The sequence below is a fragment of the Glandiceps talaboti genome, chromosome 13, assembly GCF_964340395.1.
Source record: "Glandiceps talaboti chromosome 13, keGlaTala1.1, whole genome shotgun sequence".
Classification (NCBI taxonomy): domain Eukaryota; kingdom Metazoa; phylum Hemichordata; class Enteropneusta; family Spengelidae; genus Glandiceps; species Glandiceps talaboti.
Genome location: NC_135561.1, coordinates 22885986 through 22911257, shown reverse-complemented (window position 1 = coordinate 22911257; position 25272 = coordinate 22885986). Strand labels below are relative to the sequence as shown.

The 25272-nt window shown below is 37.1% G+C and overlaps 1 protein-coding gene across 5 annotated transcripts in view; it reads left to right on the top strand.

The window, feature by feature from the left end:
- LOC144444512 (uncharacterized) overlaps positions 1-25272 on the top strand; it is a 125376-nt gene that overhangs the window by 85690 nt on the left and 14414 nt on the right. For 4 of the 5 annotated variants that reach the window (XM_078133956.1, XM_078133955.1, XM_078133954.1 and 1 more), the window contains 5 exons: positions 9406-9616; positions 16023-16130; positions 16857-17007; positions 18355-18762; positions 22472-22562. In XM_078133956.1, coding sequence (XP_077990082.1) covers positions 9406-9616; positions 16023-16130; positions 16857-17007; positions 18355-18762; positions 22472-22562 — 969 coding nt within the window. Of the gene's footprint in view, positions 1-9405; positions 9617-16022; positions 16131-16856; positions 17012-18354; positions 18763-22471; positions 22563-25272 lie in introns of all 5 variants that reach the window. The other variant, XM_078133953.1, reaches the window with a different exon arrangement.

Sequence of the window (25272 nt, the reverse complement as noted above, 5' to 3'; positions counted from 1 at the left end):
TTCTTGTCAGATTGCTTTGATATCTGGTGTGTCAATGCGCAGGGGGTAGCTTACTCAGATTTGTTAATTTCAAGTCAGCACATCTTTTCTATTTTTTATGATTTTTTTTTTTTTTTAATTTAAAGAAAAAATGAATATGTTAATGAGCATTATGGCCGACGCCATATTGGAAATCAGTCCACGAGACTTTAAGTAAACTACCACTTTTCAGAAGACACTATTGACGTCAAACAAGCAATGTAATATGTGCTATAGTCATAATTCTACGCATTATGCACCCAAATGACAAGTGTTTGTTCGAAACAGGGTTGTAAACTTCAAATCCAAATTTTGCACCCCTTCTACATAATCAGCCAGTCCGCAACAAACCACATTTGCATACAATCTATCCTCATATGCTCCAGATAGCGACACTTTGAATGGCTGCTCACGGGCCTTATTTTTTGGTGTTTTCAACTCGCCGTAACTTTCACTAGACTTCCCCATTTTAGATACTGAAAACGCCTTAACCTCAACTGATATCTCTTCTTTCATGCCAGCAAAATAAATTTTGGCATTACATTTAGGAATACCGATTTTCCGACGAATTCGGGACGCATACTTCAATGAGGCCCTGAAATTTCGACCCAGTTTTCCGCTCATAGCATGGAAGTATAACCCTCCATGCTCATAGTTTCCTCAATACGGACCGGAAAGTTTACAAATTTCACAAAAAGGTGGATTTTTATGTGTTTTAAATAACCATGGTAAGTAAATTTAGTAGGATTGTTGTGTAACGGCCCCGACCGTTCAAGAATTTTCGGTAGAACATGACTGATTTGACCCGGAAGCTGAAGATGACCTCGTTTGACGTCCGGGCGATTTTCCACAGCAACAACACGGGAGTTCTTGGTACTCACTAAAATCACACTTCAGACCCCTATAAAAGTTTGATGTTTTCAGATAAACTGTATCTTGTGATTAATTCTATATTGTCGTGCAATTTGGAGTGACAGTGAACCAGAATGAAGACAACTCGCGTAGGGAATGCATGCCTTGGCATACGGTTGAAGTTATGCAAGAGCAGTCTCACTGCCGACTGTGAATCGACCAAACTTTGTTTATTGGCCGACAGTTTACATGTAAAGTTAAACGACATGAATTTGTCTTGCCATTTCCAAAATGGAAATATTTGGCAGGTAAAAATAATTAAAATAATTACAACTTTAATTTGGCTTCAGACTTTGCATTATGTTTTTCGTATCTTTCTCCGTTTTACATGTAAATCTGAAAAGGTTCTCTCTGGTCATGCCAGTGGTTAGCCCTGCTTATATACGACAGGCGGTGCACAAGTCTATATTGCTGACTTGACTCTAAACAAATAGTAGGGACAATTGTTAGAATCGAGTCCCGAATTACTCCGTATGCAAGCACGACTCGTCAGTGATCATACCGGGACTGCTTTGAGTACGAGCGAGGTGAGGCATGTTGAGGTAATTTGTTGAGAATTATAAATATTGCGAAATTTCAAGAAGTACAAGGTTTAAAAACAGTTGAATGATGAAAAAAAATTGGCCGAGTCTGCTGACAGGCGCCGTTTACAAGAAACTCCATAAATTAAAATATCAGACGATGTTATGTCTACTACAACTAGTACAAGTTGAATGTTGTTGAGTTGGTAAATTTGTAAGAAAATTGAAATTTGAATTGCCTCAAAATTATTTTAGATCCCTAGTTTATTTCATTCATCATCAAAATTTTCCAGGGTTAAAGCTGTAAGACACTGGAATTATTTATAGCCAACCTCAAAATCTTCTCTTTTTTTTCTTTTTCTTGTGTGCATTTCCAAGTCATTTTTTTTCAGAGATTTTGTGCAATTTTTCATAACAGTAGATTTTTGTTATAAAATGGTGACTATGGTATAAAAGTACAATACATTACCAACTTCTGTGTAAAATGTGTTTTGTAGTGAGACATCATATGAAACCAGTAACCACTTTATTACATCGCTAAAACAAAACTGCATAGTGAAGAACTGAACCACTTCTACATGTCACCAAAATAAAATAAAAAAACAAACAAAAAAAAACAGCGGAGCTATTCTGACCGATAGGTCGCTTGTTTCTTTTTCTTGTTTGCATTTCCCAGTCATTATTTTTCTGAGATTTTGTGTAATTTTTCATAACAGTAGATTTTTTTAATAAAATGGTGACTATGGTATAAAAGTACAATACATTACCAACTTTCTGTGTAAAATGTGTTTTATAGTGAGACATCATATGAAATCACTAACCACTTTATTACATCGCTAAAACAAAACTGCATAGTGAAGAGCTGAAGAACTGAACCACTTCTACATGTTACCAAAATAAAAAATTAAATTAAAAACAACAGCGGAGCTATTCTGACCGATAGGTCGCTTGTGATTTGTTTTACTGAATATGGTTGAATTAGACTGATGAATCCTATGACTCAAATATCACATGATCAATGCTACAGCCGAATGAAACTACTACTTAGGGGATAGAACAGAAGTCTCTCTAAAACAGAGGTGTATATGACTGAGTCAGTTTCAATGTGCAGGAAAACTGGTGCAATAAAACATGGCAAAAGTTACACTTGATCAATGTATTGCTCAAAGAAATATACTTTGAAAGATTGTGATGAATTGGTTGAGCTAATGTTGTTAGGGATAAGCTTATTGGGACCTGTAATGTAATTCTGTTCGACTATGATACTTACCTGTTGGCAAAATACTGACGGGTAACCTGCATTAATTCTTCCAATCCATTCCAAGAAATTTTTGCCTCCTTTGGGGGAAATGAACCAGATACCCCCAGTGTAGTGGGCACTATGCGTTCAACTTCCCCTACTCATGATGAGGAGTTCTCCTTCCACGAGTGCATTCAATGGGTTTACAATCAGTACCCAGACCGTTGTCCTAAGCCTCCACCAGCTCCCACTATGAAGTCAGAGTTTTGCATGGCCTTTGAAGAAATGGCAAAGTCTCAGCCGGTCAAGGAACCGTCTACTTTTCCACTTTCTTCCATGTATTCAGGTCAACTGGACAAAATAACGTCAGAGGTTTTAGGCGAGGGCAATAAAGCTGCTGCGTTAAAACCTGGTCATTTTCCATGGCTAAAAAGTCTGTCTCGTGCATACAAGACTCACACAACTGACCCATGGATTGGTTACCCCAGCCTAGCCTAGACACTGATGCTGAGGCTGTGGACGCCAAAGCCAAAGCTTTCAATTCCATGTCTATCCCCGGCACTCAGTTAAAGCAGTTAGGGGAAATACGCACAGAAAGTATCCATGCATGTTCTATCATGGATTGGTTTCTAGCTGTAGCAATGTCTGAACTACAGGAAGAAACCCCAGAGATGCCTAAGGTTCTTAGACTATTACACATTGCAATGAAAGGTCTCTACCATGTCTCCGAATCTTCAGCGAGAGGACAGACAGCACTTATTTTGATGGAGAGGGATGCCTTCCTGAAATGAGAGTCTAACTCATTAACATAGGAACTGAAACAGGAAGCAAGAGGCTCCTCGTTTTCCACTTCCTCACTGTTTGCTGGTAATTTGACTTCCCTAGCCCAGCGGGCCAGTGAAGCAAAACAGAGAGAATGGTTAATGTGGAGTCTCCACGAACAACCTCCACTCAAGGCTAGGCCGAAGGCTAACCTTACAAGTGATAATACAGTGCCGGCAAACAGAAATTTCCAAGGCAACAGGAGTAAACCTGGACAGTCTAGCAGGGGACATCCACGTAGTAAACTGCGTAGTCAACAGGGTAGAGGCAAGGCTGGTCCCGACAAGCCCTTCTTTAGCAAGAGCAGCTTTTAAAGACCGGGCTCTGACTCACAGCAGCACACTTTGCAAATGCTTGGGATACGATCTCACAAGACAAATGGGTTTTGTCCACGGTAAGGGACGGTTATGTTCTGGAATTTGCCAGGCAACCACCCCCTCACTTCCATTCCGTTCGTAACCTCTCTACCAAGAGGCACGGAAAGACAAAGGGCACTCAGGGACGCAATCAAATCTCTTCTGGCCAAAGGGGCCATTCGAGAAATCGATCCAAGTACATGTCAAATGGGATTTTACAGTCATCTATTTCTAGTTCCCAAGAAGTCAGGCGGATGGCTGCCAATTCTCAATCTAACGACACTGATTACGTTTCTTTCAGTACCAAGATTTCAGATGGAAACACCAAGAGCAGTTTTAGCCGCTGTCCGACCAAACGACTGGCTAGCGCCCATCGATCTAAAAGACGCCTATTTCCACATCCCTATCCACAATTTGTGTTGCCGTTTTCTTTGTTTCATGGTCCTAGACCGCACTTTCAAGTACACAGCACTTGGGCTAGCCACTGCCCCTCAGGTTTTCACCCGGGTGGTAGTGGCACCAGTAGCCTGGTTACCCTGACAGGCCACTCTTTTACATCCCCATCTCGACGATTGGTTGAATAGGGATGCACAAAGGGAAGTGTTACTTGAACGGATTCAACAGATATTGTTGTTAATCCTTTCTCTGGGTTTTATCCCAAGTTATGTCAGCTCTCATCCCAAGTCAAGATACTGTATTCATGGGAATGAGACTGATCACACACAAGGGAATAGCTTGCCCTACCCAAGAAAGGATAGACAAGTTATTCTCAGTCATTCAGAACGTATGGCCACTGAGACAGATAACAGTGAAACATTTTCTGTCTCTCCTGGGCTTAATGGTGTCCTTGATCGATATAGTACAATAGGCCAGACTCCGGATCAGGCCAATTCAGTTGTACCTTCTCGCCCTTTGGCGACCCAGTTCGCAACCAATCAGCACCATGGTTCCAATTCGTCCAGTGCTGAGGTTCCATTTAGAATGGTGGCTAGACCAGAGCAACCTTCTAAAAGGCAAGTCCATTTTATAGTCACACGGATCTGTCTCTGTATACGGATGCGTCACAAGAGGACTGGGGAGCTCACCTAGACAGTCAGATGACAGCAGGTGTCTGGAACCCCCAAGACAGCATTCACCACATCAATTGGCTAGAGCTAAAGGCAGTTTTCCTAGCTCTGCAGGACTTTGAGATGCAAGTGACAGGGCCCAGTGTTCTAGTCCACTCAGACAATACCACCGTAGTGGCATACATAAACAAACTAGGAGGAACCAGGTCTCCAACACTGTGTTACCTCTTATGGGAACTGATGTTGTGGTGCATAGACAGAAAGATTCTTCTCTCAGCACGCCATGTGCCGGGGAAACTGAATGGCATTGCGGACGCCCTATCGTGTCGCAAGAGAATTCTACCCACTGAGTGGGCAATTCCTATCAAGATTGCTCACCATCTGTTTCGTCATTGGGGAGAACCGACTGTAGATCTGTTCACCACCTTCATGAACAGAAAACTGCCTCTCTTTGTATCTCCGATTCCAGATCCGAGAGCAATATCAACTGACGCTCTGTCAATGTCTTGGAGAGGACTGAGCGCGTATGCATTTCCAACCTTTGCACTTCTTCCAGTTGTACTGAGGAAAATACAAGAGGAGAGTTCCTCAGTCATTCTTGTAGCACCTCTGTGGCCAAACGGAAGTTGGTTCCCAGTATTGCTATCCCTTCTAGTAGACTTTCCAGTTGTTCTCCCAGATCAAGAGAACCTATTAACTCAGGGAAGGGGCATTGTTCACCCCAACCCGAGCTTGTTCCACCTTCACGCATTCAGATTATCGAATGATCCCTCTGTTCGCAGGAATTTTCTGAGCAAGCTGCCTCAGTCATTGCCAGACCACAAAGAGACAGCACCCTCCATACCTATGGAGAAAAGTGGAAAAGATTGGTGTCGTGGAAGGCAGAAGGATCCTCTCGATTCATCTCTCCAGACAGTAGCAGACTTCCTTTTTGAGGAGAAGAAGTGTGCAGTTAAGACCATTATGGTGTATCGCACGGCGATAGCCAATACGGTCAGAAGCATCAAGGGACCAGATTTTGGTCAGAATAAGATTTTATAAAACATGATAAGACATTTTCTTATTCAACGCCCTCCTAAGCAAACACCCCTGCCTCAGTGGAATTTGTCCTTGGTTCTTAGAGCACTGAGAGAGACCCCCCCCCCCCCCCCCCCCCCCCCTTTGAACCACTTCATTCCATCTCGCTTAACCCTTGTGACGTTGTGTTGTTGATATCCACGACGTAGCACTTCCGCACTCTACGCCACGTCGTTGATATTAACGACAACAGGGTAATTTGCATATGCTGTCAATAAAGTGACATTGTAATGGATTATCACTGTCCCGCCCTTATACCCATAATAAGTAATGATGTACACAATGTTATCTTATTAAATATTAAATTATTCAGGCGGGAAACAGTCACGTGGTCGATTTTTTTCTCACTTTTTGCCGCCGAATGCATATAGCGCATACTTAGCAATGCCTAATATGGCGGCCGCTATAGATATGTATGTTGACCTTCGACATTATGTTAATATATTGAATGAAGTAAACCCGGAAGACAGAGTTTTTCACTCGACAATTTCTAGACAGTGATAGCGATGATGATGAAGAATTTTACGTTTTTGAGGGAGTAAATTTTGTCCTCCTAGAACATACTGACATCATCAATGGCTGATCCCGCGATCGAGCGATCCTGCCAATGATAAACCACAGATGCCAATGCTGTATGATTACTCCTACATGTTGGTTTACATGAACTGATAAAGACGTTACGTCAGGATCATGTGGCAGGATCTACATTGTTGTCTTTTGTCAGATTTTTGTTAACAAATGAAGTGTTAGATAAAATTGTCTGTGAGACATATTGTTATGCTGCTATCTATAGACATACATGTATGTAGTATTTGTATATGCAAATTTGTTTGTATTTACTGTAAACATCGACGGACTGTACTTGTTTTTTTTTATGATAAATATTTTACCTAACACCCATACTGTCTATTAATTTTTACAGCTTATTTCCAATTGTAATTCTTGTATTTATCAAAAAACTATATTTTGCCAACATATCATATCTCACAGAAATTAGTTTTGGTAGAAACTTCAATTTAAGTCATATTTTAGCACCTAAAAAAATACACCTAGTGAATGAACATGATAGTCAAGACTTTGATGGAAGGTAAAGTCTAGTATCACAGTATTGACTCATAGGACTAAAATAATGACAGTATGACAGTAACGCAGAAATTTAGAGAAATATAGACAAACATTAATATTTTCAATGTTTAAAGTTTGTGACTAATGAATTTCCATTTGGCTGATTGAAAATGAACAATATTAATCTAATGGCTAAGGTTTTTTTAAACCAATAACTACTTAGAATGTTGACTGTCATTAAAATGTTTTGTGACATATTGTGCTAATTACTCCTCATCTATGTCAGAGAATTAGATGTCATTCAATAAAATAAGTTTGATGGTCAACAACCATGAAAAATGACCCAAATCAAAACTGGAAAACTGACTAAAATATCAATACGAATACCCCTGGAAAACTGACTAAAATATCATTACGAATACCCCTGGAAAACTGACTAAAAAATAAATACGAATACCCCTGGAAAACTGACTAAAAAAATCCTGGAAAGCCCCAGGATTTCCTTTTTACTCTAAGTGTACAAACCCTGTGACAGTTTAGCATGTAGACCATATTGAACATAGTATGTAGACCATATTGAACATAGTATGTAGACAATATTGAACATAGTATGTAGACAATATTGAACATAGTATGTAGACCATATTGAACATAGTATGCAGACCATATTGAACATAGTATGTAGACAATATTGAACATAGTATGTAGACCATGTTGAACATAGTATGTAGACAATATTGACAGTATAGCATAGTATACAGTATGTAGACCATATTGACTATAGAACATACATTTAGTATGTGGATCATACTGACTATAGAACATACATTTAGTATGTGGACCATACTGACTATAGAACGTACATTTAGTATGTAGACCATATTCACTATAGAACATACATTTAGTATGTGGATCATACTGACTATAGAACATACATTTAGTATGTGGATCATACTGACTATAGAACATACATTTAGTATGTGGACCATACTGACTATAGAACGTACATTTAGTATGTAGACCATATTGACTATAGAACGTACATTTAGTATGTGGATCATACTGACTATAGAACATACATTTAGTATGTGGATCATACTGACTATAGAACATACATTTAGTATGTAGACCATACTGACTATAGAACATACATTTAGTATGTGGATCATTTTGACTATAGAACATACATTTTAGTATGTGGATCATATTGACTATAGAACATACATTTAGTATGTGGACCAGACTGACTATAGAACATACATTTAGTATGTGGACCAGACTGACTATAGAACATACATTTAGTATGTGGATCATATTGACTATAGAACATACATTTAGTATTTGGACCATACTGACTATAGAACGTACATTTAGTATGTAGACCATATTCACTATAGAACATACATTTAGTATGTGGATCATATTGACTATAGAACATACATTTAGTATTTGGACCATACTGACTATAGAACGTACATTTAGTATGTAGACCATATTCACTATAGAACATACATTTAGTATGTGGATCATATTGACTATAGAACATACATTTAGTATTTGGACCATACTGACTATAGAATATAGTATGTAGACCATATTGACTATAGAACACAGTATGTAGACCATATTGAACATAGCTACTCAACATCAATACTGTATCTATGATAACAACCATGGTTACTCTGCATCAATACTGTATCTATGATAACAACCATAGCTACTCTGCATCAATACTGTATCTATGATAACAACCATAGCTACTCTGCATCAATACTGTATCTATGATAACAACCATAGCTACTCTGCATCAATACTGTATCTATGATAACAGCCATAGCTACTCAACATCAATACTGTGTCTATGATAACAACCATAGCTACTCTGCATCAATACTGTATCTATGATAACAACCATAGCTACTCTGCATCAATACTGTATCTATGATAACAACCATAGCTACTCAACATCAATACTGTGTCTATGATAACAACCATAGCTACTCTGCATCAATACTGTGTCTATGATAACAACCATAGCTACTCTGCATCAATACTGTATCTATGATAACAACCATAGCTACTCTGCATCAATACTGTGTCTATGATAACAACCATAGCTACTCTGCATCAATACTGTATCTATGATAACAACCATAGCTACTCTGCATCAATACTGTGTCTATGATAACAACCATAGCTACTCTGCATCAATACTGTATCTATGATAACAACCATAGCTACTCTGCATCAATACTATATCTATGATTCCTGTCCTGGACTTCTACTGAAAAATGTTTCTAAAACTAAATATTGTTGTATTTCCACAGTGACTTGAAAGTGAGACTTGCTGTAGAGAATGATGCAATCAGTAGGGCCAAGGAATTCCTACGAAGACAAAAATCTTCATTGAAGAGAAGACAGTTAGCTTTACAAGAAGCAAGACAAGAGTTAAGAAGAGATATATCAAGTCAACAAATTGAGACTGAAACACCGGAGGCTGCGTCATTTCTAGAAGATGTGAAAATCAACCTTGAAAAAGTAGGATTTCTTAAACACATTTAACTGAGATTATTTGTATGTATGTACAAAATGTACTGTAACTTGACCAGCATGAGATGATTATCCAGTTTTATGACAACCCTTTAACCCTTAAGATGCCATAGACTTTCCATGCAAATGACCCCCTAGGCCAAGGACTTTTTAGATTGCACACAGTTGTACACAATGTTTTGATAGTGATCATTTTACACCAAAACAGGTGGGATATGGTCTCATCTACAAGTATATCAATAATTATGAAATATTGAATTTTAATTTACATGAATGTATGGTCAGTAACTTTACCAAGAAATTGGTGAAAATTGGTATAAAACACGTTTTTGGTCAAAAAAGCATGTGAAATTTAGTTTTTTGATAAATACAAGGATTACAATTGGAATTTAGCTGTAAAAATTAATAGACAGATAGTATGGGTGTTGGATAAAATATTTATGATAAAATCAACAAGTACAGTCCGTCGATGTTTACAGTAAATACAAACAAATTAGCATATATCATATATACAAATACTGCATACATATAAGTCTACAGATAGCAGCATAACGATATGTCTCACGGACGATTATATCCAACACTTCATCTGTTAACAAAAATCTGACAAAACACAACGATGTAGATTCTGCCGTAACGCCTTTATCAGTTCATGTAAACCAACCTAGGAGTAATCGTACGGCATTGGCATCTGTGGTTTGTCATCGGCTGGATCACGCGATCGTGGGACCAGCCATTGACGACATCAGTCCAAAGTCAAAGTTATCGAGAGGGTTTTTGATACGTTCTAGTGGGACAAAATTTACTTCCTCAAACGTTGAAACCCGTAAAATTCTTCATCATCATCGCTATCACTTTCTAGAAAGTGTCAAGCGAAAAAATCTGTCTTCCGGGTTTTCTTCGTTCAATATATTAGCATAATGTCAAAGGTCATCATCCATATTCATAGCGGCCGCCATACTAAGCATTGCTAAGTAGGCGCTATTTGCATTCGGCGGCAAAAAAGTGAGAAAAATCGTGACTGTTTCCCACCTGAATAATTTAATATTTAATAAGATAACATCGTGTACATCATTACTTATTATGGGCATAAGGGCGGGATAGTGATAACCCATTACAACGTCACTTTATTGACAGCATATGCAAATTACTCAGTTGATGTTGATATATGTTGATATATGGCCTACAGTGCAGAAGTGCTACGTCGAGGATATCAACAACGCGGCGTCACAAGGGTTAAGGTTATAGACCACGATAAAGCTAGAAAAAATTACAAAATTAACTTTTTTGGGGGAAATGACTACCAACCATTTGAGCTATCATTGTATGCAACCCAAATAAATGTAGCACTTCTCAATCTTGAGATATGGGAAGGAATAAAAAACCAAAACAAATGCACATGGCTTTACAACCATTTGCACACTTTATTATAATATAACGGAAAGTGTCAAGTACTAGGCAGCTCATTAGCATACATTTGACGAAATGTGTCAAGTACTTGGCTACTCATTTACATAAACTTGCTGATACAGTACAGTCTCAGACCAGTAAAAGAATTGCTATGGTCATGGGGTCTGGGGTACAGTGTACCACAAGTATGAATAACAAGAGGACGTCCTTCCAGTGTCAAAAAAGAGTTGCCCAATAATGTAATGATCGAGCTAAAAAAATGAATAAAGAGAATGAATTAGAGTTGCTCTCTCTCTCTCTCTCTCTCTCTCTCTCTCTCTCTCTCTCTCTCTCTCTCTCTCTCTCTCTCTCTCTCTCTCAGTCTTTTCAAGATATTGCTTATAACCGATTGTCTACTCAAAACTATTTAAATGGTGAAAACATTTCTCAATTTTAATGAAATTTTACTGTGCATAAAGGAATGTATTACAATAGGTGTCAAAATTCAAGTGAAAGTCAGCTTTGTTACAGTTTAGCACAGGTGGTCTTTGCGAAGTCTTCCAAAACCCAAAGGCATCCTACAACAAAGAATGGTGGAAAGGTGTAAATAGTACCACATCATCACAATTTTAAACAAAAAAGGGAAAAAAGTATTTATCAGCTGATTTATCAGCAACGCATCGGTCCTCTGGGGAATCCATTTTCGCTATCTAGGCGAAGTAATGATTCATAGCCTAGGTTTACAATACATACTCGCCCTTGTGGTACAGTAGTGGTGATTATGTTTCAGCGAGTGAAGTCAAAACCCACGATTTGGAAGTTATCTTTTCGTGAACCACATACATAGCTATTTTGTAATAAAAAAAATAACTCACCACTCGTATCTCTCCCGTTATCTAGTAATCTATCTGTTAGACCTCGGATGTTCTTCCGTTACAATTACGACACACGACCTAACATCGCTATCGAGGATGTTCGGGCAAGCCCTCACTGCAAACTTCGTTCGCTTATATGTTATAGTAACTTATACGAAAGAAAGCCCGAACGTCTAGCAGCAAGACTAGTTATCTAGTACAGGTCAACAGATCGTTTCCATGTAAACATATACCGTCCCGTGTTGTTCATCGACACTACTTCACTTAGGTGACACTAAATAAAATGTCACAGAAACGAACAACGTGGTACATTATCATTCCCAGTTATTGAATTTTTGGGTACATGTCCTCAAAAATCTACGATATTCAATGTACAGATTTTCCATCGGTATATGCGGTACGTCAGTATCGAACGCTAAGTCGGCCCCCCCCCCCCTTCCCTTCGTAGCACGTAGTACGTGTCATCACGCTACAGTCTTCGACCTTCCAAATGCGAAGTCGTCGTATACGCGTAGTAGAGCGAAGCTGTCGGATAACTATCCCTCTTGAAAACTATGTACTCGCTTATTTCATTTTCTTCTGATTGAGTTCATTACCAACCACAAATTGACACGAGGTGGTTTCGTCTTCTTTCTAAACACGGCCCGTGCTCACTGAAGCCCTCGCGTGGTGCCGTGTCATCTTCGACTATTTTTGCTTTTGTAAAAAAAATTAACATGCCGAAGAGCTAGAGACATGAGAGAGCTATATTGCTACACATGTCTAACAGTTTTCGTTTTGCATTGACGTTGAAGCGATGTGTTGAATCATAGACCCTCCACCCATGGTTGAATGTACTGTGTATGCTGTATCCAGATGAACCGGCGCTGGTAGACACAACAAATTCAACAATGGCAACATATCAAATTACAACAATAGTGGTGCGTCTTTTGACGTTGATTTCGACACAGATACATGTTATGAACTTATGTATCAAAATAAAAACAATCGACTCTGAGTAAGATGCTTCAAAGCAAAACATAGTACATCTACAATCGCGACCGGACTATACATTGTTACTCCAAGAAAATACCATCATACTAAAGATGTTTTATGAAGCTAACTAGATTCTTTATTAGTTAAAACACCACTTTCAAAGCATTTGGTATATTTTCCATCGTTTCATGTTGAACGGGAACCCAGGGAACATTTACTCTCTCACCGGAAACCACTACGTTTATTTTACATAAAACATGAGACCGCTAAAACGTAGCTTGACACTCTGCTTTCCATAAAAGGAAGTAGGCTCCGCCCTCAATTTGTTCGCAAACATATGCAAATGAGGAAGTTAATTTTTAACCCGAATAGCCAAAATCGCATGTCGAATAGTGGGCGTTGGCTACTTTTGAACTGACAGATTTCATATTTTTTGGCCAATAGAATGGTCATAACATGGAAAAAAACAAATTTTCGAAGGTGATAAAGGATGTGACACTTACAACTTTTCTGTAAGGAATGTGTTAAACGTTTTTTGTTTGTTTCAACTCAAACACATGTTTTTGTCATTTTCTCAAGTTTACATTTTGTAAAGAATTGCGTTACTTTGTGGAAATTAGCAACCTCAAAGAGTACCCGACAATAACAAACACAGTAGGATCTTATTCACCACGTCAGTGGCTCCAAAACCGTGTCTCAGATTTTTGATTGCGTCTTTTGTTCGAAAGTAAGACGGATTTAGATGAGACATACATGGTTTATTTGGACACTATTTATTATTATTTATATATCTTCGTTACAAAAACAGATAGGAAAAATCTGAGACACGGTTTTGTAGCCACTGATGTGGTGATAAACACTGTGCGTCGTTTTCTATTGTTGGTCGAAATTTGAAGGAGCTAATTTTTGTTGAACCAAACATGCAAATTATCACGTATGTAGAGGTCACGTGATCTGAAGTACATAAAACCAAATTTTACTAATTTCATTGTAAAGAGTGGATCAAGAGCTTTCAGAAAATGTATAGTTATGGATGTGTATAATCATTACTTTCTTAACTGCAAACCAATATCAGCAAGGGACATTGAACGTGGTCTATAACCTTAATACAACTCCATACTTATTATTACAAAGTGATAATTACACAACTCTGTCTAATTCTCAAAGTGACGTACTTTACACCCTGTCTATCTTCTCAAAGTCACATACTTTTTACTCTGTCTAACTTCTCAAAGTCACATACTTTTCACCCTGTCTATCTTCTCAAAGTGACATACTTTCTACTCTGTCTATCTTCTCAAAGTGACATACTTTCTACTCTGTCTATCTTCTCAAAGTGACATACTTTTTACTCTGTCTAACTTCTCAAAGTGACATACTTTTCACCCTGTCTATCTTCTCAAAGTGACATACTTTCTACTCTGTCTATATTCTCAAAGTGACATACTTTTTACTCTGTCTAACTTCTCAAAGTGACATACTTTTCACCCTGTCTATCTTCTCAAAGTGACATACTTTTCACCCTGTCTATCTTCTCAAAGTCACATACTTTTCATTCTGTCTATCTTCTCAAAGTGACATACTTTACACTCTGTCTATCTTCTCAAAGTGACATACTTTTCACCCTGTCTATCTTCTCAAAGTGACATACTTTACACTCTGTCTAACTTCTCAAAGTGACATCCTTTTCATTCTGTCTATCTTCTCAAAGTGATATACTTTTCACCCTGTCTATCTTCTCAAAGTGACATACTTTCTACTCTGTCTAACTTCTGAAAGTGACATACTTTTCATTCTGTCTAACTTCTCAAAGTGACATACTTTTTACTCTGTCTATCTTCTCAAAGTGACATACTTTTTAGTCTGTCTAACTTCTCAAAGTGACATACTTTTTACTCTGTCTAACTTCTCAAAGTCACATACTTTACACTCTGTCTATCTTCTCAAAGTGACATACTTTTCACCCTGTCTATCTTCTCAATGTGACATACTTTTTACTCTGTCTATCTTCTCAAAGTGACGTACTTTTCACCCTGTCTATCTTCTCAAAGTGACATACTTTTCATTCTGTCTATCTTCTCAAAGTGATGTACTTTCTACTCTGTCTAACTTCTCAAAGTGACATACTTTTTACTCTGTCTAACTTCTCAAAGTGACATACTTTCTACTCTGTCTATCTTCTCAAAGTGACATACTTTCTACTCGGTCTAACTTCTCAAAGTGACATACTTTCTACTCTGTCTAACTTCTCAAAGTGACATACTTTCTACTCTGTCTAACTTCTCAAAGTGACATACTTTCTACTCTGTCTATCTTCTCAAAGTGACATACTTTCTACTCTGTCTATCTTCTCAAAGTGACATACTTTCTACTCTGTCTAACTTCTCAAAGTGACATACTTTCTACTCTGTCTATCTTCTCAAAGTGACATACTTTCTACTCTGTCTATCTTCTCAAAGTGACATACTTTCTACTCTGTCTATCTTCTCAAAGTGACATACTTTCTACTCTGTCTATCTTCTCAAAGTGACATTCTTTACACCCTGTCTATCTTCTCAAAGTGACATACTTTTTACTCTGTCTAACTTCTCAAAGTGACATACTTTTTACTCTGTCTAACTTCTCAAAGTGACATACTTTACACTCTGTCTATCTTCTCAAAGTGACATACTTTACACTCTGTCTATCTTCTGAAAGTGACATACTTTACACCCTGTCTATCTTCTCAAAGTGACATACTTTTCACCCTGTCTATCTTCTCAAAGTGATATACTTTTCATTCTGTCTATCTTCTCAAAGTGACATACTTTTCACCCTGTCTATCTTCTCAAAGTGACATACTTTCTACTCTGTCTATCTTCTCAAAGTGACATACTTTTCACCCTGTCTATCTTCTCAAAGTCACATACTTTCTACTCTCTATCTTCTCAAAGTGACATACTTTTCACCCTGTCTATCTTCTCAAAGTGACATACTTTCTACTCTGTCTATCTTCTCAAAGTGACATACTTTTCACCCTGTCTATCTTCTCAAAGTGAGTATAATCAATAAACCCCATCTAGACATCATCATATACTACATGTATGGGCACAGTGGCCATTATCAGCTGATTAACTACTGTCTGACTGTACATGTATGTCTGTCTGTGTTGATAGGAAGCCTTAGAGTTGGATAAAGCCATGGTTAACATGAGTGCTGGCCATAGACTTGTAAAGGAGAAAGAACAGAAACTTAAGCTATTGGAAGTATCTTTAGCTGAAGTGGTGAGTCCTACAATTTGACATTCATTTACAGTCTAATTTGTAAATATGTCAAGACAACATTGCTATTATAGTCACCTATGTAATGTAAGGATGACAACATTACTAAATAGTCACCTATGTAATGTAAGGATGACAACATTACTAAATAGTCACCTATGTAATGTAAGGATGACAACATTACTAAATAGTCACCTATGTAAGGATGACAACATTACTAAATAGTCACCTATGTAATGTAGGGATGACAACATTACTAAATAGTCACCTATGTAATGTAAGGATGACAACATTACTAAATAGTCACCTATGTAATGTAAGGATGACAACATTACTAAATAGTCACCTATGTAAGGATGACAACATTACTAAATAGTCACCTATGTAATGTAAGGATGACAACATTACTAAATAGTCACCTATGTAAGGATGACAACATTACTAAATAGTATTAGTGGTGGTGGTGGTGGTGGTGGTGGTAGTAGTAATAGTAGTAGTAGTAGTAGTAATAGTAGTAGTAGTAGTAGTAGTAGTAGTAGTAGTAGTAGTAGTAGTAGTAGTAGTGGTCGTGGTGATGATAGTGGTGGTAGTGGTAGTAGTAGTAATAGTAGTAGTAGTAGTAGCAGCAGCTGCAGCAGCAGCAGTGGTGGTGGTGGTGGTGGTGGTGATGGTGGTGGTAGTAGTAGTAGTAGTGGAAGTGGTAGTAATTGTTGTTGGTATTCCCAACAGACATCGAGTCCTGATAATACAGAGAGTCTATTCCAAGATGCTGAGACTATGGGTGCAAGGAGAGGCCGGTCTAGAACAGATTGGGATATAAGTGACTCTGAAAACAGTAGTGGTGTCAGTAGCAGTGACTTTGGTGAAGATTATGTACCAGGTAAGTAAGTGACTCTGAAAACAGTAGGGGTGTCAGTAGCAGTGACTTTGGTGAAGATTATGTACCAGGTAAGTAAGTGACTCCGAAAAGAGTAGGGGTGTCAGTAGCAGTGACTTTGGTGAAGATTATATACCAGGTAAGTAAGTGACTCTGAAAAGAGTAGAGGTGTCAGTAGCAGTGACTTTGGTGAAGATTATGTACCAGGTAAGTAAGTGACTCTGAAAACAGTCACTTGTAACCCTATACTGTAGTAAGTTTAGCAATCATTCCTATGTAACCCTATACTGTAGTAAGTTTAGCAATCATTCCTATGTAACCCTATACTGTAGTAAGTTTAGCAATCATTCCTATGTAACCCTATACTGTAGTAAGTTTAGCAATCATTCCTATGTAACCCTATACTGTAGTAAGTTTAGCAATCATTCCTATGTAACCCTATACTGTAGTAAGTTTAGCAATCATTCCTATGTAACCCTATACTGTAGTATGTTTAGCAATCATTCCTATGTAACCCTATACTGTAGTAAGTTTAGCAATTATTCCTATGTAACCCTATACTGTAGTAAGTTTAGCAATCATTCCTATGTAACCATACACTGTAGTAAGTTTAGCAATCATTCCTATGTAACCCTATACTGTAGTAAGTTTTGCAATCATTCCTATGTAACCCTATACTGTAGTAAGTTTAGCAATCATTCCTATGTAACCCTATACTGTAGTAAGTTTAGCAATCATTCCTATGTAACCCTATACTGTAGTAAGTTTAGCAATCATTCCTATGTAACCCTATACTGTAGTATGTTTAGCAATCATTCCTATGTAACCCTATACTGTAGTAAGTTTAGCAATTATTCCTATGTAACCCTATACTGTAGTAAGTTTAGCAATCATTCCTATGTAACCATACACTGTAGTAAGTTTAGCAATCATTCCTATGTAACCCTATACTGTAGTAAGTTTTGCAATCATTCCTATGTAACCCTATACTGTAGTAAGTTTAGCAATCATTCCTATGTAACCCTATACTGTAGTAAGTTTAGCAATCATTCCTATGTAACCCTATACTGTAGTAAGTTTAGCAATCATTCCTATGTAACCCTACACTGTAGTAAGTTTAGCAATCATTCCTATGTAACCATACACTGTAGTAAGTTTAGCAATCATTCCTATGTAACCATATACTGTTAGTAGTAAGTTTAGCAATCATTCCTATGTAACCGTAGACTCTAGTAAGTTTAGCACTTTGTACTATTATAATAATGTTTGCAGGAAACCAATTTTAAATATTTTACAAGTTATATTTTAGTGAAAATTTATTGGTAGCATTGTTGTTTCTTTATTGTTAAGGAGTTGGTAAGATATACAGGAGACAACAACAAGAACATCAACCATCTCGATTACTAGATGACCTTGGAGTGCTGGAAAGTCATCTAAAATCACTGAAAAAAAGCAGACCCATAGCTCCCATGGAGATGGACAGTGTAACTTCATCATTGACTAAAATAAACAAACAGTTAGGGGAAGTAATGGGGATGTTAACATCTCAACCAAGACCAGTGACACAACCATCACATAGTTCTTACCAGCCATACTCTACATATTACCCATCACATAATCCACTTGTCATGCCTGCATGGGATGGAAGAACAAGAAGTGCACCTGATGTTCGTTTTGAACCAGTCGGTGTTACACTACCACCTCAACTTGAAACCACCGAACAAACATTGGAAAGAAAGTGGAAAACATATTTTGGAGGTTAGTGTATTACAGCGCAAGAATGAAACTTTCTGACTTGGCAAGTATTAGTTAGGTTAGTATGGGACTAGCTCATCAGTACTAGTATTAGTTAGGTTAGTATTGGACTAGCTCATCAGTACTAGTATCGGTTAGGTTAGTATGGGACTAGCTCATCAGTACTAGTATTTAGTTAGGTTAGTATGTGACTAGCTTATCAGTACTAGTATTAGTTAGGTTAGTATGTGACTAGCTCATCAGTGCTAGTATTAGTTAGGTTAGTATTGGACTAGCTCATCAGTACTAGTATCGGTTAGGTTAGTATGGGACTAGCTCATCAGTACTAGTATTTAGTTAGGTTAGTATGTGACTAGCTTATCAGTACTAGTATTAGTTAGGTTAGTATGTGACTAGCTCATCAGTGCTAGTATTAGTTATGTTAGTATTGGACTAGCTCATCAGTACTAGTATCGGTTAGGTTAGTATGGGACTAGCTCATCAGTGCTAGTATTAGTTAGGTTAGTATTGGACTAGCTCATCAGTACTAGTATTAGTTAGGTTAGTATTGGACTAGCTCATCAGTACTAGTATTAGTTAGGTTAGTATGTGACTAGCTTATCAGTACTAGTATTAGTTAGGTTAGTATGGGACTAGTTCATCAGTACTAGTATTAGTTAGGTTAGTATGTGACTAGCTTATCAGTGCTAGTATTAGTTAGGTTAGTATGGGACTAGCTTATCAGTGCTAGTATTAGTTAGGTTAGTATTGGACTAGCTCATCAGTGCTAGTATCGGTTAGGTTAGTATGTGACTAGCTTATCAGTACTAGTATCAGTTAGGTTAGTATGGGACTAGCTCATCAGTACTAGTATTAGTTAGGTTAGTATGTGACTAGCTTATCAGTACTAGTATTAGTTAGGCTAGTATTGGACTAGCTCATCAGTACTAGTATTAGTTAGGTTAGTATTGGACTAGCTCATCAGTGCTAGTATCGGTTAGGTTAGTATGTGACTAGCTTATCAGTACTAGTATTAGTTAGGTTAGTATGGGACTAGCTCATCAGTACTAGTATTAGTTAGGTTAGTATGTGACTAGCTTATCAGTACTAGTATTAGTTAGGCTAGTATTGGACTAGCTCATCAGTACTAGTATTAGTTAGGTTAGTATGTGACTAGCGCATCAGTGCTAGTATTAGTTAGGTTAGTATTGGACTAGCTGATCAGTACTAGTATTTAGTTAGGTTAGTGTGTGACTAGCGTATCAGTGCTAGTATTAGTTAGGTTAGTATTGGACTCGCTCATCAGTACTAGTATTGGTTAGGTTAGTATGGGACTAGTTCATCAGTACTAGTATTAGTTAGGTTAGTATTGGACTAGCTCATCATTGCTAGTATCAGTTAGGTTAGTATGTGACTAGCTCATCAGTACTAGTATTAGTTAGGTTAGTATGGGACTAGCTCATCAGTACTAGTATCGGTTAGGTTAGTATGTGACTAGCTCATCAGTACTAGTATTTAGTTAGGTTAGTATGGGACTAGCTCATCAGTACTAGTATCGGTTAGGTTAGTATGGGACTAGCTCATCAGTGCTAGTATTAGTTAGGTTAGTATTGGACTAGCTCATCATTGCTAGTATCAGTTAGGTTAGTATGTGACTAGCTCATCAGTACTAGTATTTAGTTAGGTTAGTATGTGACTAGCTTATCAGTGCTAGTATTAGTTAGGTTAGTATGGGACTAGCTCATCAGTACTAGTATCGGTTAGGTTAGTATGTGACTAGCTCATCAGTACTAGTATTAGTTAGGTTAGTATTGGACTAGCTCATCAGTACTAGTATTAGTTAGGTTGGTATGTGACTAGCTCATCAGTACTATTATTTATTAGGTTAGTATGGGACTAGCTCATCAGTACTAGTATTAGTTAGGTTAGTATGGGACTAGCTCATCAGTACTAGTATTTAGTTAGGTTAGTATGGGACTAGCTCATCAGTACTAGTATTAGTTAGGTTAGTATTGGACTAGCTCATCATTGCTAGTATTAGTTAGGTTAGTATGGGACTAGCTCATCAGTACTAGTATTAGTTAGGTTAGTATGTGACTAGCTCATCAGTACTAGTATTAGTTAGGTTAGTATTGGACTAGCTCATCATTGCTAGTATTAGTTAGGTTAGTATGGGACTAGCTCATCAGTGCTAGTATTAGTTAGGTTAGTATGTGACTAGCTCATCAGTACTAGTATTAGTTAGGTTAGTATGTGACTAGCTCATCAGTGCTAGTATTAGTTAGGTTAGTATGTGACTAGCTCATCAGTACTAGTATTAGTTAGGTTAGTATGTGACTAGCTCATCAGTGCTAGTATTAGTTAGGTTAGTATTGGACTAGCTCATCAGTACTAGTATTAGTTAGGTTAGTATTGGACTAGCTCATCATTGCTAGTATTAGTTAGGTTAGTATGGGACTAGCTCATCAGTGCTAGTATTAGTTAGGTTAGTATGTGACTAGCTCATCAGTGCTAGTATTAGTTAGGTTAGTATTGGACTAGCTCATCAGTACTAGTATTAGTTAGGTTAGTATTGGACTAGCTCATCATTGCTAGTATTAGTTAGGTTAGTATGTGACTAGCTCATCAGTGCTAGTATTAGTTAGGTTAGTATTGGACTAGCTTATCAGTGCTAGTATTAGTTAGGTTAGTATTGGACTAGCTCATCAGTACTAGTATTAGTTAGGTTAGTATGTGACTAGCTCATCAGTGCTAGTATTAGTTAGGTTAGTATTGGACTAGCTTATCAGTGCTAGTATTAGTTAGGTTAGTATTGGACTAGCTTATCAGTGCTAGTATTAGTTAGGTTAGTATTGGACTAGCTTATCAGTGCTAGTATTAGTTAGGTTAGTATTGGACTAGCTCATCAGTACTAGTATTAGTTAGGTTAGTATGGGACTAGTTCATCAGTACTAGTATTAGTTAGGTTAGTATTGGACTAGCTCATCAGTACTAGTATTAGTTAGGTTAGTATTGGACTAGCTCATCATTGCTAGTATTAGTTAGGTTAGTATGGGACTAGTTCATCAGTACTAGTATTAGTTAGGTTAGTATTGGACTAGCTCATAAGTGCTAGTATTAGTTAGGTTAGTATTGGACTAGGTTAGTATGTGACTAGCTCATCAGTACTAGTATTGGTTATGTTAGTATTGGACTAGCTCATCAGTGCTAGTATCGGTTAGGTTAGTATTGGACTAGCTCATCAGTGCTAGTATCGGTTAGGTTGGTATTGGACTAGCTCATCAGTACTAGTATTAGTCAGGTTAGTATTGCACTAGCTCATCAGTGCTAGTATTTTTTGGTTAGTATTGGACTAGCTCATCAGTACTAGTATTAGTTAGGTTAGTATTGGACTAGCTCATCAGTGCTAGTATTTTTTGGTTAGTATTGGACTAGCTCATCAGTACTAGTATTAGTTAGGTTAGTATTGGACTAGCTCATCAGTGCTAGTATTAGTTAGGTTAGTATTGGACTAGCTCATCAGTGCTAGTATTAGTTAGGTTAGTATGGGACTAGCTCATCAGTACTAGTATTAGTTAGGTTAGCATTCGACTAACTCACACATCAGCATTACCATTGATATTTTTATCAGTCACTTTGGTAAAAACAATGTAAACAACGTACAGCCTACGTAGTAGGGGATGTGTCTCCTTACATGTAAAAAATAACTCTTTTAGTATCTTAACATTTTCAGCACATAAGCCATTCTACAGTAGCACACCAGCAGGTCCATCATCAACTAGTAGCTTGGCTGGCTCAGTTTATGGAGGATATGTACCAGCTAGGTTAGTACCTGTTTTACAACAGTGTTGTACACATACATACCGGTATGCGCTCATATACATACACTTATACTCATGTACATACATACATACATACATACATACATACATACATACATACATACATACATACATACATACATACATACATACATACATACATACACATAGATACATACATACATACATACATACATACATACATACATACATACATACATACATACATACATACATACATGCATACACACACATACATACATACATACATACATACATACATACATACATACATACATACATACATACATACATACATGTACATACATACATACATACATACATACATACATACATACATACTTTAATTTGATATTTACACTAAACTTATATAACACTTTGTATCATAACTATTTACAAGTGAATAATTTTTTTGTTGAAGTTTTGTGAGATGTATTTCATTGTGTACATAATGTAATAATATTTCTGTATGATTTGTGTACACCAAATGTTAGAATCAAGTCAGTCTCATAAAATAAGATAAACATATAGCCAATACTCTAGTCTAAACAAACCTTTCAAACGTAGATTTTTAACACGACTGAACTGATAAGATTCAGTAGTGTTTATGGCATGGTGCAGTGTCAGTCTGTTTGTCTGTCTGTCTGACTGTCTGTCTGTTTGTCTGTCTGTCTGCCTGTCTGTCTGTCTGTCTGTCTATGTCAATCTGTCTGTCTGAATGTCTGTGTGTGTCTGTGTGTGTGTGTGTGTGTGTGTGTGTGTGTGTATGTGTGTGTGTGTGTGCATGACTTAAACTTAAAAAACGCTGGGCCGATTGGAAACTATTCAAAGCAAAATGATTGCATCACAGGTGTGTGATTCCGCAGCTTGGTGGCTTGAATTATGAGGACAGTTACGCATATTGAAACTGACAACTTTAGAAACTAGATGAATTAGAGCTGATTTGCTTGAAGTATATAAACTTTTCCATTTACATATTCGCCATGATCCAGTTGTATTTTTCAAAGTATCTACTTCAACAACAAGAGGATATAGATTGAAATGATTTAAAGACAGATCCAGATTGGATATACCAAAATATTTTTTCAGTCGACATGTTGTAAACATTTGGAAGTTTACCAGAAAGGGTTATTGTTATTACTACACCAATTAAATCATTGTAATTACTTTGTAATTATTTTAATCCAGATTGGATATACGTAAATATTTTTTCCAGTCAATATGTCGTAGACATTTGGAACAGTTTGCCAGAAAGGGTTATTGTGACTACAATAAAGGCATTCATTTATTGTATAGAACTACCCTTGCCAAATGATACATCCTTTTGACCAATTTCGGCGTATTGATGTGACTTGTTATCAAGTGTACATACACACGTTAAAAATATTCCTTTTCAGATCTGGCATCTGGTTTTAATACGTATCTACACATGTAGTATTGAATCCTGGACAGGTACATTCTACACAGGATATAGAGTCCAAGTTTAGGTCTACGCAAAATTTGAAATTTTACCTCTCAATATTAGCATAAAAGTTACATAAATTGGACGTCTTGCAAATATTAGATAGAAAAGAAACATCACTCAGTAAAACACCTTTAGAAACCTTTAGAATGTTTTACCCCCACTTTTGACCAATTGAGATACTGTCTAGAGCAATGAAAAAAGTCAATATGGCAGCTACTTTAGAACGTTTTTGTTATTTGTTCTGTATGCAGTTCTCCCTCTACGTTCTGTAGAAATATAATATTAAAAAGTAAATGAATCGTTGTTAAAGGCATGAGTGCTTATTAATTTCCACTTTGCAATGGTGTCAAAATGAGATAGACTTAGTCATCAAGTTGGCATGTGACTACTTATTCCCAGCAATGAAGGTTATTTGTGTACGAGAATTACCAAAAGATGTAGAAGGGTATTTTCCATGTTGTTTACGTTGAGGATTTGAATGTCAGATTTTCTTTGAGTACTAAAACACGTGGAATGATAGCTAACAATGCAATAAAATTTGATTAAAGATGCTATTTTCTGGTGGGTTGGTGGTTGGGGTTGGGTGGTATATTAGAATGTGTCTCTGCTGTTACTTTCAACCTTTATTCATGACTGACCAAGAGGAATTTCGTTGCGTAATCGAATGTAAGAGTACCTTCACGCTGAATAACTAAACTAAATATGCATATATTCATATTGTTCCTTTGAAATATTATAAAAGATATTCTTCAGATACTGAATTTATCATCTTTATTTTGTACTACATTGTCCTTTAATCTGTTTTATTTTAGAATTTCGATGAAAAACAAAGTAATCAAATGTAACAGCGGAGAACATGTCTATTCATGTTGTTCCTTTCACTTGACATGTAACGCCAACCAAATAGCTATACTAGTAGAAACGTAGACAATGCATACAACATAATGCCGTGAGAGACTAGACAATAGTTTTGAATACAAATGATTGGGTCTATTCAGTCGAATACATAACTTTGTATAATAACGATTCAATTGATGCCTCGCTATTGATCAAAAATATGTTTATACCAGGTGTAAACTGAATGCCTTCAGTAAAGGCCAAACTTTAGATTGCTGCTCCTTCACGCCTTGTCGAAAGAAAAATTCTGCGCTACCACAAATGATATTGCATATCCATTAGTTACTACATCAATAAATAAAACGTAGCTTTGGAAAACATTGTCCATTT